Source organism: Bos indicus x Bos taurus, chromosome 5 (genome assembly GCF_003369695.1).
Source record: "Bos indicus x Bos taurus breed Angus x Brahman F1 hybrid chromosome 5, Bos_hybrid_MaternalHap_v2.0, whole genome shotgun sequence".
Taxonomy (NCBI): Eukaryota; Metazoa; Chordata; class Mammalia; order Artiodactyla; family Bovidae; genus Bos; species Bos indicus x Bos taurus.
The window spans coordinates 55,131,789-55,152,827 of record NC_040080.1 but is presented as its reverse complement, the minus strand read 5'-3'; the positions used below and the strand labels follow the sequence as shown (position 1 = coordinate 55,152,827).

The 21,039-nt window shown below is 40.6% G+C and overlaps 1 protein-coding gene across 1 annotated transcript in view; it reads right to left on the bottom strand.

Moving 5' to 3' along the window:
- SLC5A8 (solute carrier family 5 member 8) overlaps window positions 1-18,077 on the bottom strand; it is a 66,167-nt gene extending 48,090 nt beyond the window's left edge. Inside the window, exons 1-3 of the mRNA XM_027542015.1 lie at window positions 17,370-18,077; window positions 9,850-9,915; window positions 7,589-7,640 (exon numbers count right to left, since the gene is read on the bottom strand). Of these exons, the coding sequence (XP_027397816.1) occupies window positions 7,589-7,640; window positions 9,850-9,915; window positions 17,370-17,720 (469 nt within the window). The 5' untranslated portion in view covers window positions 17,721-18,077. The remainder of the gene's footprint in view (window positions 1-7,588; window positions 7,641-9,849; window positions 9,916-17,369) is intronic.
- Between the last annotated feature and the right edge of the window lie 2,962 nt (window positions 18,078-21,039).

Below are 21,039 nucleotides of genomic sequence, written 5' to 3'. Positions count from 1 at the left end.
ATGCCCATCACGTCAGTGATGCCAGCCAACCATCTCATCCTCTGTTATCCCCTTCTGCTCCTACCTTCAGTCTTCCCAGCATCAGGGTCTTTTCCTATGAGTCAGTTCTTCACATCAGGTGGCCAAACTATTGGAGTTTCAACTTCTGCATCAGTCCTTCCAAAGAACATTCAAGACTGATTTCCTTTAGGATGGACTGGTTGGATCTCCTTGCAGTCCAAGGGACTTTCAAGAGTCTTCTCCAACACCACAGTTCAAAAGCATCAATTCTTTGGTGCTCAGCTTTCTTTATAGTCCAACTCTCACATCCATACATGACTACTGGAAAACCATATCTTTGACTAGACAGACCTTTGTTGGCAAAGTAATGTCTCTGCTTTTTAATATGCTGTCTACGTTGGTCATGTACTTCCCTGGTGGCTCAGACGGTAAAGCATCTGTCTACAACACCGGAGACCCGGGTTCAAGCCCTGGGTTGGGACATAGTTTTTCATCCAAGGAGCAAGCATGTTTTAATTTTATGGCTGCAGTCACCATCTGCAGTGATTTTGGAGCCCAAAAAGTCTCTCACTATTTCCATTGTTTCTCTACTGTGGGCAAGAATCCCTTAGAAGAAATGGAGTAGCCATCATAGTCCAGCAAAAGAGTCCAAAATGCAGTACTTGGATGTAATCTCAAAAATGACAGAATGATCTGTTGTTTCCAAGGCAAAATATTCAATATCACAGTAATCCAAGTCTGTGCCCTGACAGGTAATGCTGAGGCAACTGAAGTTGAATAGTTCTATGAAAACCTACAGGACCTTCTAGAATTAACACCCAAAAAAAGATGTCCTTTTCATTATATGGGACTGGAATGCCAAAGTAGGAAGCCAAGAGATACCTGAAGTAACAGGCAAATTTGGCCTTGGAGTACAAAACAAAACAGGTCAAAGGCTAACAGAGTTTTGCCAAGGGAATGCACTAGTCATAGCAAACACCCTCTTCCAACTCTACACATGGACATCACCAGATGGTCAATACTGAAATCAGATTGATTATATTCTTTGTTTCTATTCAGAAACAACATGAAAACCACAAAGGATTTTCCAAAAGCCTACTTGAATTAGTAAGTATGTTTAGCAAGTTCTCAGGATAGAAGATCAACATATAGAAGGCAATCGTATTTTTCCGTACTTGCAAATGATGAAAAGACATTACTGAGAGAAATTTTAAAAGGCCTGGGTACATGGGTAAACAGGCCACGTAATGGATAGATAGACCATGTAGATGACAGGTCAAGTCTTTTGCCCACTTTTTGTTAGGTTATTTGTCTTTTTTCCATTAATTTTGTTATTCTATGAGCCAGTAAGCTCAACATCAACAGTCATCAAGAAAATACAAAATAAAACCACAATAAGAGATGGTACAACTTGAATGGCTATAATTAAAAAGACAAATACAAAATGCTGGCAAGGACATGGATCACTGAAACTCTTATAGGTTGTGGGGTGGGCATGTAGAATGATACAACAACTTAGAAAAGCTATTTGGTAGTTTCTCTTAAATTCTGTACATGTGACTGCCCTGTGGGTCTGAACACATGGGTCAGAACAGGTGTATATTGAACTTTATACTGCTTCCAGGTATTCATCCACTAAAAATGAAAACATGTCAAAAAGCAAAGCAAGACAAAACAAAACCTGTACAAGAATGTTCTTAGCAGCTTTCATTCAAAATAGCCTAAAACTGGAACAACCCAACATCCATCAACAAGAGAATGGATAAACAGATTTTGGTAGATGCATATGATAAAATACTAGCAATAAAAAGGAATGAATTACTGATACATGTACCAACATGAAAGAATACCTCAAAAACATTTTATTGAACAAAAGAAATCAGATACAAAAAAGGCACTATATGATTCCACTTATACAAAATCTAAGAACAGGGAAAGGTAATTTATGGTGATAGAAGCTCACTGCTTGGAATAGATGGGGGGATTCATTAGAAAGAAACACAAAAACATTTCTGGGAAATGAAGATAAAAATATTCTATATCTTGAGTTAAATGGTTGTCACAAGTACACAAAATTGTCAAAAGTCAACCAACTGTGCACTTAGGTTCTGCGCACTTTATTGTATATACACTATATCACAATAAAATATGGCTTTCAATTTTAAAAAGCAAGAAAGAAAAACCTAAGAAACAACTGAACTAATTACAGATATATAAACTTATCTGAATCCTGATTCTAATAAACACTGAGAAAACATCAGGGATCTCTGAACACTGACCTCACACTGGCAATTGTTGTTTTTAGTCACTTTCATGCATTGGAGAAGGAAATGGCAACCCACTCCAGTGTTCTTGCCTGGACAATCCCAGGGATGGGGGAGCCTGGTGGGCTGCCGTCTATGGGGTCGCACAGAGTCGGACACGACTGAAGCGACTTAGCAGCAGCAGCAGTCACTAAGTCATGTCCAACTCATTTGCACCCCCGTGGACTGCAGCCCATGAGGCTTCTCTGTCCATGGCATTTCCCAGGCAATGATACTGGAATGGGTTGCCATTTCTTTCTCCAGGGGATCTTCCCGACCCAGGGATTGAATCTGCATCTCCTGCATTAGCAGGTGGATTCTTTACCACTGAGTATTATTGATGATAGTAAGCAATTAGTGTTAACGTTTTAGAAATGATGGAAGTTACAATTGTATTTTAAAAACACACCTTGGTACAAACTGTCAGCTACAGAATATATAAACCAAGAGAATGTAAGGTACAGCACGGTTAATGATACTGTCTTGCATATTTTAAATGTTGCTAAGAAAGTAAATCTTACAAGCTCTCATCATAAGAAAAAAATTTCATAACTATGAGCAGTATATATCCCAAAGAGTAATTTTACATTCAATGTGAGGAAAAAGGCATCAGAAAATTGACTGCTCAGATGTGGTCACTGTTAACATAATGATGTGTATTTTCTTCTACATATATTTAAATCTCATGCTATTGTCATCAATATTTAACTAAGTGGAATTGTAGGTTTTTTCTTGATCATTTTAGTTTTGTATATGTAGGAATCTAGTTCCTATTATCATGACTGGGCCTTTAGGAATAAATATGATAACAATAAATCAATCAAATAACCTCCAGAGTAGCTTTTCAAAATTCTCTTCTAATTCTTCCTGTTCTCAAATCATCTCTAACACTATATGCATTTTCTAGACATTTATAAAAATAAGCTGAAAATCTGAAAGGTAATGATATTTTACATAATTTTATTCTACTTCATGCTTTTATCAGAGAAGCAGTGTTCACTGTTAAATAAAAATTTCTTTATTTGCTGATAGCTATGTTTCTACCTGCTATCACTTTTTCAATGCTCCTGTTAAATCCAGGATATCTGAATATAAATTATCTAATATGTCACTGGATATGATCTTGTTTCTTTTGTAAGCACAGTCCTTCAAACTATAGGCTAGAAATGTCATTTTATATTAGACAATTTTCTTCACAGGCCTAGAGAAAAACTTGATTCTGTAAAAGCTATTTAGTCAAAAGCTTTTTCTTAAAAACAAGTTTGAAGAGCCAAATAACTTACTTGGTTCTTATAAAGTTAATGGAAAGATAATTGAATATGTGATGCAAGCTCTAAAGGAAATCAGCCCTGAATATTTATTGGAAGGACTGATGCTGAAGCTGAAGCTCCAATACCTTGGCCACCTGATATGAAGAACTGATTGGCAAAGACCCTGATGCTGGGAAAGACTGTGGGCAGGAGGAGAAGGGGGTAGTAGAGGACATGATGGTTAAGTAGCATCACTGACTCAATGGCCAAGAGTTTTAGCAAACTCCAGGAAAAAGTGAAAGGCAGGGAAGCCTGGTGTATTGCAGTCCACAGGGTTGCAAAGAATTGAACATGATTTAGCTACTGAAGAACAACTGCCATAAATTTTAAAAAATCCTTCTTGAATCTCAATCCTATGCATTAATGGTATTTGAATATTTTAAAAAGAGAGAGAGAGATGCTGCTTGGCCAGGTGTATCTGTACCTTAATGCTATCTTTACATTTCCAGAATTTGGCTTTTTACTTTGTAGATTTAGAAATGCAAAGATGAATGGGTTATAGGGGGGAAAATCATGCTGACTGGTAAATTATAAGCATTGCTGTAAAACAGCATCAAAGTTTACTAATATACAATGAGAAATAGGGGTCATAAGCAGACTTGTTGTAATTGTTAGTTCATGATCACATAATTTCCTACTGATTAACATGTCAATGTGGGAAGCCAAATTCTGATCAAAAGGTAACTTGGTGAGCTTAGTATCTGAAAAGGAAGCACTAATCTCATAATTATGAAAGATAGAACCATTAATCTGTTCAGTGTCCTTTGTTTCGTTACCTTGGATCTTTTACAGGTGCCTCTATACCAAACTCAGTCTTTATTCTGAAGAGTACACGTTATAGCTGAAAAAAGTGAAAGTGTTAGTCACTCAGGGGTGTCTGACTGTTTGCGACCCATGGGCTGTAGCCTGCCAGGTTCCTCAGTCCATGGAATTCTCCAAGCAAGAATATTGGCGTGGGTTGCCATTTCCCACTCTAGGATGGAAACCAGAGATCAAACCCAGGTCTCCTGCTTTGCAGATGGATTCTTTACCATCTGAGCCACCAGGGAAGCAATTACAATCCTATAACATCCCTTAAAATCTACCCCCTCCAAATTTAGGAATTGTGGATATTTGCAAATTATATTCAATTCATGTATTGCATTTAACAGGGCTTCCCTGGTGGCTCAGCAGTAAAGAATCTGCCTGCCAATGCAGGACACCTGGGCTTGATCTCTGGGTCAGGAAGACTCCCTAGAGAAAGAAATGGCAACCCTCTGCCCATGGGATTTCCCAGGCAAGAATACTGGAGAGGGTTGCCTGGCAGGCTACAGTCCAAGGGGTTGCAAAAGTGTTGGACACGACTTAGCAACAAAACCACCACCACCATGATGATGTATGTTAACTAGACCTATTGTGGTGATCATTGCAATATACAAATACTGAATCATTATGGTAAACCTGCAACTAATATAATGTTATATGTCAATTATACCTCAATGAAAAAAAGTATGTAAAAGACGTATGGAATTCAGAGGAAGTGATAAAACATCTCAGATTTGCAGCAAAATATACTAGTGATGGAAATACAGAGTGAAATAAATCAAGAGTCGATAATTATTAGTGTAGAGTTAATGGTATGTTAGCATTCAGTACACTATTCTAGCATATGATTGAAGTTTTCTGTAATTAAAAAAAAAAGATTAAAAAGATTGCACATAGAGAACGTTGAGTTCCAATTCAGCTAAAAATGTTTCTATGGAGCATCTGTTGCACACCAAGTACTTTGTCTGTGTTTGCTGCTTTGTTACAGAAAAATCCATGTATGCTCAGTTGCTTTAGTCAGGTCCTACTCTGTGACCCTACAGACTGTAGCCACCTCTATCCAAGGGATTCTCCAGGCAAGAATACTGGAATGGGTTGCCATGCCCTCCTCCAGGAGATCTTCCTGATCCAGGGATTGAACTGGCATTTCCTGTGTCTTTGGCATTGCAGGCGATTCTTTACCCACTGAGCCATTTGGGAAGCCAATGGTCAAATACATGGCTGATATTAAAGTGGTCAAAATGCAATGCCTCGAATCCTAATTTACTCCCAGGGAGTGGCTCAATAAACTGATAAGAACAGTCCTTGAAGCACTGAAGGTAGTGCTTTCTTATTCCCAGAACTGCACTTTAAAACTCTAAAGCCAACATTTCAGTTATACTTAACTCCAATAGGTAACTTATGAAGTTTATAGCTCAGCTCTTTACATATGAAGTGATTCATTCATGATGTTGGTAATATTTACAAGAAACATGCCTGACATTCAGAATTCAACATCACATTATATAATGGATTTCTTCTTTGTAATGATACTGCTGTGCTTTATAAATATAGATGGCAACTATTACCTATGTATCATGAAATTAAGAAATTAGAATCTGCAGTTAGAAGGAGTTTTCCCTTTTCTTGTTTTCTTTGAGGTTTTCCATTTTATATTAATTTGAGGAACTGCATCACATTCTTCCCATCACAGACTCCACTTGTCCATTTTAGAAGGAAGTCTCAGAGATAAATTTGCTTCTAACTGATAAGAATTTAAAGTATGTAGTTTCCCTGAAGCCTTTTGAGGGTATGACTAATTCACTTCTTTGCCTCAATAAACAATCCCAGTTTCACAACTATTATCTTCCCAAATCTAGAGAGTAACTTGTTGATCCATAAAATTGTCACATATTTATTTATAAGGCTACTATAGCCATCTGTCCTTTGGTCACCAGGAGCAATCTAATATTTCAAATCACACAGACTTTTTTTCTTGTATTTTGGATCACATTCAAAGTGTGGAGAAAAAAATTTCTCCTCCTGCCCAATTTTTCAATGGGACCAAGCCTGAGCTGAATAACACAGAAGCCTATTGGAGTTAACTTCTTCCAAGGAGTAAGCGTCTTTTCCAAAATTAAAAGCAGAGACATTGCCAGCAAAGGTCTGTCTAGTCAAAGCTGGTTTTTCCAATAGTCATATATGGATGTGAGAGTCGGACTATAAAGAAAGCTGAGCGCCAAAGAATTGGTGCTTTTGAACTGTGGTGTTGGAGAAGACTCTTGAGAGGCCCTTGGACTGCAAGGAGATCCAACCAGTCCATCCTAAAGGAAATCAGTCCTGAATATTCATTGGAAGGACTGACGCAAAAGCTGAAACTCCAATAGTTTGGCCACCTGATGTGAAGAACTGATTCATCTGAAAAGACCCTGATGCTAGGAAAGATTGAAGGTGGGAGGAGAAGGGGTCAGCAGAGGACAAGATGGTTGGATGGCAGCAGAAGACTGATTCAATGGACATGAGTTTGAGTAAACTCCAGAAGTTGGTGATGAACAGGGAGGCCTGGTGTGCTGCAGTCCATGGGGTTACAAAGAGTCAGACACGACTGAGCGACTGAACTGAACTGAACTGAACTGTTGGAGATGGGCTCCAGGTTACAAACACAAAGGGAGCAAGTGCAGTCCATTCATGATTTAGACTACAGGGGGCGTTCATTCTGAAGGAATGGAGAATGGCTGGTTGGCACATCCCAGAGAAACATAGCCCAATTAAGCCTGTTGTCGTTTAGTTGCTAAGTCATGTCTGACGCTTGCAACCCCATAGATGGTAGCCTGCCAGGCTCCTCTGTCCATGGGATTCTCCCAGCAAGAATACTGAAGTCCATTGCCATTTCCTTATCCAGGGGATCTTTCCGACCCAGGGATTGAACCCTTATCTCCTGCATTGGCAGGCATGTTCTTTATCACTCAGTCACTCAGTGTTCTAACCTTCTACTAATTTACAGACCTTTCTGAGGTATAATTCAGGAACCCAGAGAAGCTGCTAGTGTAGACACTGAACCCACCAGATCCGCTTCAAGCTGATGCAGGTTACTGGAAGCATTCCTCCACCTCCCCATCTCCCCAAAGAGAGAATAAAGTCTGTTAAAAGTGAACCTCCAAGTGTGAGTGACATATTAACTCCAAAATGTACCTTGATTCAAAGCCAGGGCAGGGGCATAAATAACAATTCCAGTATACAGAATCTAGAGGAAAAAAGAAAACAAATAAATAGTATGAATTACCAAATGAAATATTGATATTTTTCTATAAATTTACTTATAAATTAAAAACCATAGTTTTAATATACTTTAACAAAATTTGCTTGTAACTTGAAAATGTTATTTAAGTGAAGTTGACTCTCCTTTTCTATTTGGGGTATGGTCATAGGTTACAAAAACCTTTTATGACCAATTTTATGTAAAAAGGTGGACTTTTCATGCAGTGCTTAGTGCAGATAGTCACTAATCCATCAATTCAAGTTTGAAACCAACTTTCCTAGATCTGGAACAATTTGAAAGAAAGAAAGGGTACAGATTTAAAAGGGCAATGCTTGTTCATATGCTTTCAAACTTTTGTCAATCACTGAAGATGTGGTAAAGCAGTGAAAAATTTGGAAACTTGTTGCAAAAGTTGGCATGACCACTAATTAAACAAAAGTGTAAATTTCCCTAAAATTTCCTGAGGGCCAACAAAAATTCTACTCTACCTTTTTAATATTATTATTCATTCATATACTTAACAAATATCTACTAATCTGGGGTACAACAGTAAGATAAATATGTTCTTTTTCTCAAAATATCATTTTCATTGCATCTGATCTTTCAAATACATAGAGGCTAATTCTATGATTATGCTATAAAACATACTATGAAAAAAACATATTATTCAGTGTTTGAATGTTTTATTAAATTGCATGAATAGATCTATAGAAGTAAGTCCTTCGAACAGTGGATTCTGAAGCTCCCCTCCTTTTGCAGGAATTCACTAGCTTTCCACAGTCATCATATCGTCCAAGTTAAATATTTGAAAATGTGACCCAGCCATCTTCTTAACATTTGTCCCCACTCTTACATTTCTGTTGGCACTTCTAATGATGATCCAAAGAGGGATTGAACTCCATGGTGGAATGCAAGCTACCAGCCTCAGCTCTGGGTCAGAATCTCTACCAGACCCCAGAGGGCTCTTTTCTTTCATACTGCAAGTGTTAAGGGCAAATATAATTTAAGATACATAGCTAGCAAAGATATAAAATGAAGCTAAGTTAAATAATTTACAAAGGCACTCTGTCTTGCTGTAGCAAAGCACTCTGTCTTGGGTAGCTTTTGACTGGAGAAATGGAATTATAAATAGGGATGAGATTAAAAACTCCCTCCTCGACCTCCATTACCAAAATCATTCATGAAAGACTTAGCTGCCAAGAGGGAGATAGGTCTAAGTTATGTGACAATGATTGTGACAAGATGATGGGTGGGAAGCAATCTCTGTCACTGATGACTTGGCAAATCTTTGATTTCCATTTGTGCCAATCAGTAAATCTATACTTGCATATTTTTTAAGTATTGGATTGTGGGGGGATTGTTGGTTTTTTTTTGTGACCCTGTGGGCTGTAGCCCACCAGGCTCCTCTGTCCATGGGATTTCCTAGGCAAGAATACTGGAGTGTGGTGCCATTTCCTTCTCCAGGGAATCTTCCCAACTCAGGGACTGAACCCGAGTCTCCTGCTTGGCAGGCAGACTCTTTACCACTGAGCAACCTGGGAAGCCCGTTGGATTGTGCACTTGGCTTTAAAAACTCCTCCTGAGTGCATGATGTTGTTGCTTTATACTCAGTGAGTATATCAATTAGGTTTTACAGTTCAATTTCTGAAAGAGTGCATTGATTCATTTTTTTTAAGTATGCTTTCAAGGAAAATTATTTTCAAATTTTTTCTTCCTATGTCAGCTAATATTTTCTATTAAATCTATTACTTAATATGCTGCAAAAATACTACAAAATATACAACGTGTTTTCCCTTTATTATAATTCCTACTATTAGCTAGTACATTTCCTTCAAATATCTTTGTCATCTAAGCCATACCCTTACTGTCACTTTGGTAGGGACAGAGGGAGACATAAGAGGAAAAAGCATATTTTCCTAACCATAACTGTTGCTTGTTCAACATAATATTCAGTGTTCACTTAACTCACTGTTTTCTCAGGAAATAATGCATTTTCTGAGACAAGGTTTAATGATCTTAAGGATTAATGCTATGTAGTGACAGGCGTTTTTCCTTTTGTGTTTCCTCCTACGTTCAACCTCTTTTCTTTCACGTATTTATCAAAGAAGCTTGACCCAGGTGTTAAAACACTGTAGGTGTTAAAAAACACTGTAGATGGAAAGAAGATAAAATAAGTGAACTGACGGCTACTTACTGTTTGAACAATGAAGAGGATTGTTCCACAGAGACGAACACATTTGTTAAATCGAAGTTCTAAATACTGTTTCCAAAAAAAAGGAAAAATGGTTAATATGTAAAACTTCTGGACACTTTTTAAAAACCAGCAGCTTGAGAAGTAAAGGGGCTAAAACTTTAAAGAAACTTCATAACTAATTTTTATCCTGCATTTCTATTTCACTATTAATAGTTTAATTTAAATTATTTAAGTGTTGTTATTTAAATTAATATTTTATTTTAAAAATTATTTATTTTTTAATTGAAGGATAATTGCTTTAAAGGATTTTGTTGTTTTCTGTCAAATTTCAACATGAATCAGCCATAGGTGTACATATGTCACCTGTATACAGTCATATGAATCATATGTACACCTATGAATCAGCCATAGGTGTACATATGTTACCTATGTACAGCCATAGATGTACAAATTATTTAACTTAGTATTTTAAGTTACAAATAGCAAAACTGACCCTTGTTTTAGAGAACAGTTCAAAATTTTTTTGTTTGTTTGTTTGTCTGTTTTTGGCCACACTGTGTGGCATGTGGGATCTTAGTTCCCCGATCAGGGATGCAACCTGTGTCCCCTACATTGGGAGTGCGGAGTCTTAACCACTGGACTGCTAGGTTAAGTCCCAGTTCAATGGTTTTAACACAGAACAGTTTCATCACCCCCAGAAAAGTCCTTCATGTTGCTCCTTTGTTGTCAAATCCTCTTTCCATCCCTAAACCTTGGCAATCACTGATCCATTCTCCATCCCTACAAGTTTTGCCTTTTGCAGAATGTTATACAAATGCAATTATTTTCTGCATTTTTAGAATGAACAAAGTGTGGTCTTCCCCTTTCTCTTGGCATCTACCCAATAAATTTCCCTTGATACACTTAAGGAATCAACCCTTTCCCACTTTAGGCAACTGTGGCAGAACTGCCAATCAAGGTGCCTTGCCTGGGCTAAAAGGCAGTCACATGACCTACACTCAGCCCGTCAGTTTCTCTTCTCAAAAGGTGAATCCTAGAGGCAAGATATAAAGACAGAAAATGATTGAACCAGAAAGCAGACCGATCCTGACAGTGTGGCCTGAAGAGGCTGCCCTGGCTTCTGTTCCTTTTCATAGTCTGTTTGCTCAGCTTTTCTTCCTATCCTGTGAGCTATGCCCATATCCTCACAATAAAAATTTTTAACTTAAATCAGCCTAAGTCCATTTTTCTATTCAAAGCCAACCTTGACATCTGCAATAGATTATAATAGAGAGGCATACCTCGTTTTATAGCACTTCTTTTTATTGTTGTTCACAGACACTGCATTCTTTACAAATGAAAAATTTCTGGCAACCTTCCAAGAAGCAAGTCTATTGGCATCATTTTTCCAACAGCCTTTGCTCACTTCATGTCTCTGTTTCACACTTTGGTAATTCTCCCAATATTTCAAGCTTTTTCATTATTGTTATGTTTGTTACAGTGATCTTTGATGTTGCTATTGCAAAACACCTACGACTCACTGAAAGCTCAGATGATGGTTAGCATTTTTTAGCAATAATGTATTTTTTAATTATGGTATATACATTGTTTTTTAGACAAAGAGCTATTGTACACTTAATAGACTAAGGCATAGTGTAAACACAACTTTTATATGCACCAAGAAAGGAAAAATCATGCAACTTGCTTTACTGCAATATTCACGTTATTGTGGTGGTCTGGAACCAAACCAGCCACATCTCTGAGGTAGGTCAGTAGTGTGCCTATCTCCTATTTATATATAGTCATGTGTCACAGAGTTAGAATCCTAGGACTTTACAGCTGGAAGGAAGCTGGGGTACGTGGTTTAGTCACTAAGTCGTGTCCGACTCTTGTGACCCCATGGACTTAGCCCACCAGGCTCCTCTGTCCATGGGATTCTCCAGGCAAGACTACTGGAGTGGGTTGCCATTTCCTCTCCAGGTGATCTTCCCAACCTGGAGATCGAACCCAGGTCTCCTGCACTGCAGGCAGATTCTTTACCCACTGAGCTACGAGGGAGGAAGCTGGGGTCCACGACTTTCTTTAACTTGAATAGTGTGACTACAATATACAGAGAATTTTAAGGCTAACAGTCTTTTCACATACAGAAGAAAAAAGAAGGAAAGAAAAACTGATATTTGGTAAATATTAGAGGAAAAGACACTAGATATTTTTGCTTCATAATTACAGATAACATTTATAATGTATTTGCTGCATGTCTTTTCCTCCCAGGTAAGTCCATGAGGTGGTTACTATACAAAGTGAATATTAGAAACCAGGACACTGGGGTACAGAGAGAAAACCAAGATTGTAACCTAATAATTGTTAGAGACAATGCAAATTTGGGACCATTTGATGTCAAACTCTGTGTACATAACCATTATGTTGTCCAAAATAGCAAGTAAACTGCCCATGCATTTAAGATTCATCCAGAGTGAGTGAGTGAGTGGCACTGACACACAGTAGGACCTCCTAAAATAACTGATAAGTAAAAAACACACAATGCTGTTCAGTGAGTACACTGGGGCAAGAGTTCCAGCCTTTGTTCCAGCCTCACTCCTCTTGAAAACGTGGATCAGAGTAATAATTCTTTCCTCTCTTACTCTGCAGGATTTTGGAGACCATCAAATGATGCAAATGGATGTCTTAAATCTAAGACATTAAGAAGCTGGTAACCAAAGCCACAGGCCTTGAGAATTTGAATCTTAGTAAATTACATGTGTTAAAATTATCTAACTATATTTTGAAAGACTTTTTAGAAAACCCAAGAGGTGTTTTGAAGCATGGAAACAGGGCACTGCTATTTCTTGTAAGTTGTTTTAGTAAAACTCTATTAAAAATAAATGTACATGAATTGAGAGAGAAATCTTTGCCTTTTCTAAGTATGTATATCCAAATTGGTGGAGATTAAAAAAAAAAAAACTGAGGAGGAAAATGTGATGGAGGTAAGAATGTAGCAGGTTTAACAAAATATATGTATATATTTTTCCTCACACAAGATTAACTCAAGACAGATCCAAGAATTCCAGTGTCATGACCATGTCAGTGACACTGCATGTCGAGTGAAAAAAGTGCACAACGTAGAAGCTGAGAATTATGCTTTATTCTGAGGCCTCACTGAGGACCATAGCCCAGGATGGCAGCCTCTCAGATAGCTCTGAGGAACTGTTCCAAAGAGATAAGGGAGGAGCCAGGATATAGAGGAGTATTTACTAGGGGCAAGGGAAGAATATGGAGTTGAACATCAAAAGATTACTGTTAATCACAAGAAAACAGATATCTCAAGTTAATGATTTTAGTCCTTTTCTGTGTATGGAAAGATGCAAGAGTCTGAGCTGACTGACATCCTTCCTTTCATAGACATCTTAGCTACTCAGGGCCAGTATCCTATTTGTCTCCACTCTCCCAGGGTGCACCGTCGATGGCAGCTGCGGTGGCTGATGGCTTTGTGGCCACACTGTTCTTTGTTTACTGCAATGGCAGAGACGTTCTTTGTCCACCTCAGCTACTGGACTGCTAAAGAGATACTTAAAGACCAAGTCACTGATCTGTAGGCTCAGAAAATAGCTCTAGGATTTCTTGACAAAGCTATAGAGTAACAGTAGGCATCTGTGTAACCAAGCAGGACCCTATGGAGCCTTCCCAGGACAGATTCTTGCCCCCATGTCCTCACCCTGCCTCTTGTTTATAGAAAAGCTGTAGACTCCCAGGCCTCCCTGAGTTACAAAAGTCTGGCCCAACAATTAATGATTGAAAAGATGTTGAATACATAGTGACAAAACTAGCAGTTGGGCCAGAAGAACTGGTAACAATTTAAACAGTAAATCATCCATATAGCAGTCACAGAATCTTTAGTTCCTTCCGGAAGTACCAAGATAACAGCATCTGATGCGCATTTTCCCAATTGCTTTACAGATGCTAAAACCTCCGTCAAATGGAAGAAAACATCACCAAATTAACTGATGCCCCCAGAACCACTGGAGCCTGAGGACTGATAATGTTTACCCCTGTAACACTGCCTGGTTACCTCACTATAAACCTATCAGAGAATTGTGCCCAAAGTTATCGCATAGTCAGTGACTCCCCTTCCTCACCTTGCCTTTAAAAATGCTTCCCTAAAACGCATTGGGGAGTCTGAGTTTTTGATAATCAGCTGCCCCAGACTAATAATAAAAGCTTCAGTTTCTTTCACCACAACCCTGTGTATGGGCAAGTGGACCCAAGTTTGGTTTGATATCACCTATTGTCAGCCAAGATCTCTCATGATTCTTGGTACTTTGAATAATTTAGGGACATTAAGATTCCTATTGAATTTTGTTTTTAAAAAAGAGAGAGAGAGTAAGGGCAATGTAGTTTAAACACTTAGATTTTGTTGAATCCAGAAAGATCCTGAAGAAATGGGGAATGCAGTTGGGTTCCTGCATGATATTTTTTTCTGTGGGTCTGGAATTTGTTAAACACCTCTCAGGACTATACCTTGAAAGCAGTGATAGACATCACAAATGCCTCTGAATAGCCTATTGTGTGTGTGTGTGTGTGTGTGTGTGTGTGTGTGTTAGTCGCTCAGTTGTGTCCAACTCTTTGCAATCCCATGGACTATAGCCCACCAGGCAACTCTGTCCATGGAATTCTTCAGGCAAGAATACTGGAGTTGGCTGCCATTTGCTTCTCCAGGGCATCTTCCTGACCCAGGGATGGAACCCGGATCTCCTGCATTGCAGGCTGATTCTTTTCCATCTAGGCCATCAGGAAAGCCCCATCGTATTGTCTCATAGCTAACAAATGGAAACTAAGGAGAAATTTCATATTTGTATAAGAATGCCAGGTCAATGCTGGACCTCTTATTCTGCATAGTTGACTCCAGCTCTCATCATAAAACAAAGAAAATACACCACATGAAAGAGTTTTCCATGACCAACTGCCAGAGACATAGCATAAAACCTAACTTCTCTGTCCCCAAAGGCCTGGCATCCACTAGTCAAGGACACCCCCTGTGTGCCCACAAGCCCTTGTGTCCTACATCACGTCCCTTTTGCCTTAGCCCTTCTAAGCTCCACTCGGGGTTATAACACTCACAGGAGCCTTCAGAGGCAGCCAGCAGTGCACCACTGCAGAGCCTCTCAGCATGTATCCACTTTGTTTCAGGCTCTCTTGTGTAACTTAGTTTACTCCAGTTCTCTTAGTTTACAAAATGGGGCTCTCACAGTATAAGGATTATTTTGAGTATTGAGACAGAAAATGTATGTAAAACAGGCAGCCCAGTACCCAGCCTGTACTGAGCATTTGGCAAATGTTAGCTTTTTGCCATTTTTAGCTGGAGCCTTGCTAACTTAGCCTCCACCACTGCGGATGTGTGGGAAACGTGTTTCTGGTTGAGTTAATGTTGCTGCCCTGGAAAGGTACGGGTCAGTGATTACGAGAGGAGCAGTCATCTATGGTGACTGAAATCCTCATGCCAGGTTCTTCAAACCCCTTCTGGGTTTTGGAGTTGTTTAACTACAGATTAGAGCTCACAGACTCAAAATGCCTGCAGATCTCATCAGGTAAAATACATAAGTTAATCGACCAGGCATTCATATATTAACCAGCTTGAAATAGTCCTCATATCCAATAAAAAATATGTTCTCTGACATCCCCCTCCAAACAAGAACTCCCTTCACACCTTCCTATCTTCTCTTTTGCATGTTTGATAAAGACTTAAATGCAGATAGATTTTTCTATCATAAGAAGTAACCATGCAGATGTAGCGAAGAGGCCTCAATACAGAAATTAATCGCAAATTAGAGCAGTGGCTATAAACTGAAGTTCCTGTCACCACAGGGAATGTGAGCCCTGAGTCACTAGTCTTTTTAAGTTTCAAAAGAAGCCAGAATCTGGAATTTTACTTGACTTCTCATCATCATCATTAAATGCTAAATTAACTTTTCCCTTGTGGCTCAGCTGGTGAAGAATCAGCCTGCAATGTGGGAGACCTGGGTTCAATCCCTAGGTTGGGAAGATCCCGTGGAGGAGGGAAAGGCTACCCACTCCAGTATTCTGGCCTGGAGAATTCCATGGGCTGTATTGTCCATGGGGTAGCAAAGAGTTGGACATGACTGAGCAACCTTCACTTCACTTCACTTTTTTCAAGGCATTGTAAGGATCAGCAACAACCAAAAAGACTCAAGACTGAGTTTGGCTTGGGGCAATCAGTTTGTCACTTTTGAGCAAAACAAATTGTATCCTGCTCACTTCTGGGGTGATGACTAAACACTCTCAAATACAATGACCAGAGTGCAAAGAAGGCAACGCTACCCCAGGGGCACCTCGCCCTGAATGACGTCACTGGAGCCCAGGCAGTTTGTCACCAACACCTGTTGTGCCATTACGGCCCTTCCCCAGCACCAGTTGAAGCAGCCTCACTGAGTGGTTGGGTCAGGGCAAACATTCCATAAGCTCAAGGACAAGGTGGCTGCTGAGAGGCTCAGCATCCTCTGGAATCGAACACTTCTGCAGCTTTGTCCACAGAGCACAGGGAACTAGGCCCGACCCCTGCCCTGAACTTTTATTCTTGCTGGACACTCCCATTCAACAGCTTTTTAAACTAAATCAAATGTTCACACTATCTTGCAAAGCCCTTTCTGGCAGACAACTTGAAAGAATCTATAATCAGTGGACCTGTGCAATTGGAAAGCCGGTTTCCTGAATCATCTCTCCACAGAGGCAGAAGGCAGAGCTGATGAGGAAATTTGTGGCCAAATTCTCCTAGTGATCCCAATGGAACCACCTCTACCATCATCACCCCAATATTTAGGGTCAACATTTATGCAGCCCTTACCCTGTGCCAGACACTATTCTAAACGCTGTCCTTGCATCATCTCCTCTAATCCTCCCAACAACCAGATGAGGTAGGTGGTATAATTATTTCCATTTTGAGATTAAGAAAGAGGCACAATTGGTTAAGTGTCAGTACAGGTTCTCCAGCTAGTAAGTGGAGAATCCCGTCTCAAATGCAGGTGCTGGGACAAGAGAGTTAGAATCTTAACCATTTGGGTGCCTGCCCCTGAGTGGAAGGCAGGGGAGAGTACACACATTTTCCTGCTATCCTGGAAAAGTAAATGGAGTCCGAGGACCTGGAATGAGGGGATTCATTTCGAGGAGGAGGAGCTGAGACTTGAAAAACGGACCCTCCCCCAGGATAAGTTTAAAAATCTTTTCCCTTGACTTGGAATCAAAGATGTTAAAGCAGAAATCACCTTAGTGAACACCAGTCGAAATAACTCGGTTTACTTCAGAAGCCTCTCTTTTCCTTCAAGCTCATGAAAGTTAAGTCCCAAGATTTTTTTTCTCTCCTTTACAGAACACCTCTCCGGGAAAGGGGAGGGCAGCAGAAGTGATGGGTATGAACAGGGAGAGATTTCGATGTGGTGGTGAGTCTGCCCCCAGGAAAATTCCTCCAGGAGCCTGAAAAGTCCTCCTCTCCCCGCCCCGTCACCTCTCTCCGTGACCCCCTCACCCTTTACCTCGTAGGTGCTGGTAATGCCCAGTTTGTAGAACACGGGGAGGAAGACCTCCGCGCTGAGGACCACCACGAGGAAGTAGGTGATGGCAAAGATGCTGAATATGGCTCCAAAACGGTAGACCTCGGACGGGGTGCCCAGGACTGTGACGGCCGACATGAAGCTTGCGGTGAGGGACAACGCCACGGGCACGGCGGTCATCCTGCGGCCGCCCATCAAGAAGTCCTTGGAAGTCTGCTGGCCGCCCCCCGCGAAGGCGTAGTAGATGCCGATGACGGCCGAGATGAGCAGCATCCCAGCGAACACTACGTAGTCCCACACCACGAAGGTGCCAATGTCCCGCGGTGCGCCCATGGCCGCGCGGTCGCCGGGGTCCCACGAGCAAACTGGCGGCCCCGCGGCGCACAGCCCGAGCCGGAGCTTCCCTTGCGTGCCGAGCACTCACTTATTCCCCAGTCGCACGCGGCGGGTGTGGCGCCCTGCGGGGATGAGAGGAGTCTGGCAGGTGTCTGTCCCTCCGCTCCCCAGCGCCCAGCGCAGCCTCTGCGCCCACCGCAGCCAGCAGAGCCCTCCGAAACGAGATTTCGGAGACACCCCACCCACGCGGCGCTGAGCTCTCACTGGGCTCCAGACCAAGGTGGCTCGCCTGGCACCGCGGACACCCGGGCAGGTGAGAACTGGAGCTTCCAGCCGCCTCTGGCGAATCTTCAAGGAACGCTCAGCGAAAATTTTATCAAGTGGCACCCGAGGAGACGCACTATTTAAATGAGCAGGTGACCTATCGGGGAGTGTGGGTCGAAGGGTAATTGTCACGCCTTTAAGCTTTCCGGTTCAACAGACCGGGTCCTTACGGGAAGGTACAGCTGGAGTTTTTAGACTGATTTATTTGATAAATTGATGGGTGATTTCTGTGACAGTGTGCAGTGAGCTGAGGTCCCAGTTCTTAGACAGGTAAGCAGTTATAAAGGAGAGGAACAAATCTGTGCTATTGGTTGCCTGTGTTTTTATTCAATGAACAATTTTCATCCCTAGCAGTTTCTCCTAGGAATGATAGTCGCTATAACATATATGTGTGTGTGTGCATGTGTATGCTCGGTTGCTCAGTGGTGTCTGACTCTTTGCAGCTCCATGGACTATAGTGGGACAGACTCTTCTGTCCATGGAATTTTCCAGGCAAGAAGACTGGAGTGGGTTGCCAATTCCTACTCCGGGGGATCTTCTTGAACCAGGAATTGAACTCATGTTTCTTGTGTCTCCTGCACTGGAAGGTGGATTAATAATACCTACAGTTTAATGAGTCTTACCATGTGACATGTAACATGCTTGGCACTTTGTACATTAACTACTGCAACTCTTACTATTACCCTTGACATAGAAATCATCTCCACTTATCAAATAAGGAAACTGGCTAAAACATTTGCCCAAGAAAATGGTGGAGATTAAGATTTTTAATTCAGGTCTGATACAGAATTTGTTCTCTTAATCACAATGCTATACCTTGTAGAGTTCAAATATAGACACTTGTTAAATGTAGGCACAATTATATACACTTAAATGAAGACACTTGAAAGCATGTGGAAGACAAGATCATTTCCAGTATTAGCACTCAGTATTTTAAGTGGCTTGTCAAGAAATATTACTAACAACATGAGTCATGCTTATAAAGCAATGTGATTCCTAAATTCCTCTTCTAAAATAGGCCCTCTAGCCACATATGCCCTGGCATAGGTCTATTTCAAGCCATCCTGGTTTATTTTCTTAAATGCTTATAATTTACCTGTTGACTCTTGGTAGACAATCCACAGAATGCCTTTAGACCAGCCTGGCGTGTGAAGAAAGCTATGTCAGACTGTTTTTTTGTAAACTGGCATTATTTGCATAAGGCTACCCTGGTGGCTCAGTGGTAAAGACTCTGCCTGCCAATGCAGTAGACTCGGGTTCAATCCCTGGGTCAGGAAGATCCCCTGGAGAAGAAAGTGGCAACCCACTCCAGTATTCTTGCCTTAGAAATCCCACGGGCAGAGGAGCCTGGAGGGCTACAGTCCTTGGGGTCGCAAAGCAATCAGATGTGACTGAGTGACTAAATAACAACATTTATTTGCATAACACTCTTGAAAGGAAATAAAGAAGGAAATAGAAGATAAATCCAAGTAATTCCATAATTTAAACAACTATATGGTTTGAAATTAATTCCTGTATGAAATTTACTATATTTCAGAGACAGCATTTTTCTTCTGCTGTCACTGCCTGGTGCTCAAACTCTCAGCATAAAATTGCATTATAAAAGTTATAGCATCCACTGAATCTGGGGTTCTTCCATCTCTATACAAACTACAGTGCTTTACTTCACTGTGCAATGCCAGTGTACTCTACTCCATTAGTGTCCTGTCAAAGAATTAAGTGAGATTATATGTTCTCTGGAGGTGCTGGCCTCTGACTGTATAGAGAAAGGCATTTTGGTGGAAAACACTCAGACAACAGAGGGTGGGCTGCCCAGATCTCTGAAGGGGATAGATGTTATGACTTTGAACCCAGCATAGTAGTAGTTGTAAGTGGGAAAAGAGGTCTTCCCACTTACTTTTTTTTTTTTAATTGGAGGCTAATTACTTTACAATATTGTGGTGGTGGCTTTTGTCATAAAATGACATGAATCAGCCATGGGTGTACATGTGTCCCCCATCCTGAACCCCCCTCCCACCTCCCTCCCCATCCCATCCCTCAGGGTTGTCCCAGTGCACCAGCTTTGAGTGCCCTGTTTCATGCATCGAACTTGGACTGGTGATCTATTTCACATATGGTAATATACATGTTTCAGTGCTATTCTGTCAAATCATCCCACCCTCACCTTCTCCCACAGAGCCCAAAAGTCTGTTCTTTATATCTGTGTCTCTTTTGCTGTCTTGCATATAGGGTCATCATTACCATCTTTCTAAATTCCATATATATGTGTTAATATACTCAGTCAGTTCAGTTCAGTTGCTCAGTCGTGTCCGACTCTTTGTGACCCCATGAATCGCAGCATTGGTGTTTTTCTTTCTGACTTGCTTCATTCTCCAGTTTCATCCATCTCATTAGAACTGATTCAAATGTGTTCTTTTTAATAGCTGAGTAATATTCCATTGTGTATATATACCACAGCTTTCTTATCCATTCATCTGCCAATGGACATCTAGGTGGCTTCCATGTCCTGGCTATTGTAAACAGTGCTGCGATGAACATTGGGGTACACTTTCAATTCCGCTTTCCTCAGTGTGTATGCCCAGCAACGGGATTGCTGGGTCGTATGGCAATTCTATTTCCAATTTTTAAAGGAATCTCCATACTATTCTCCATACTGGCTGTACTAGTTTACACTCCTACCAACAGTGTAAGAGGGTACTCTCTTCTTCGCACCCTCTCCAGCATTTATTGTTTGTAGACTTTTTGATAGCAGCCATTCTGACTGGCGTGAGATGGTACCTCATTGTGGTTTTGATATGCATTTCTCTGATAATGAGAGATGTTGAGCATCTTTTCATGTGTTTGTTAGCCATCTATATGTCTTCTTTGGAGAAATGTCTGTTTAGTTCTTTGCCCATTTTTTGATTGGGTTGTTTATTTTTCTGGAATTGAGCTGCATGAGCTGCTTGTATATTTTTGAGATTAATTCTTTGTCAGTTGCTTCATTTGCTAT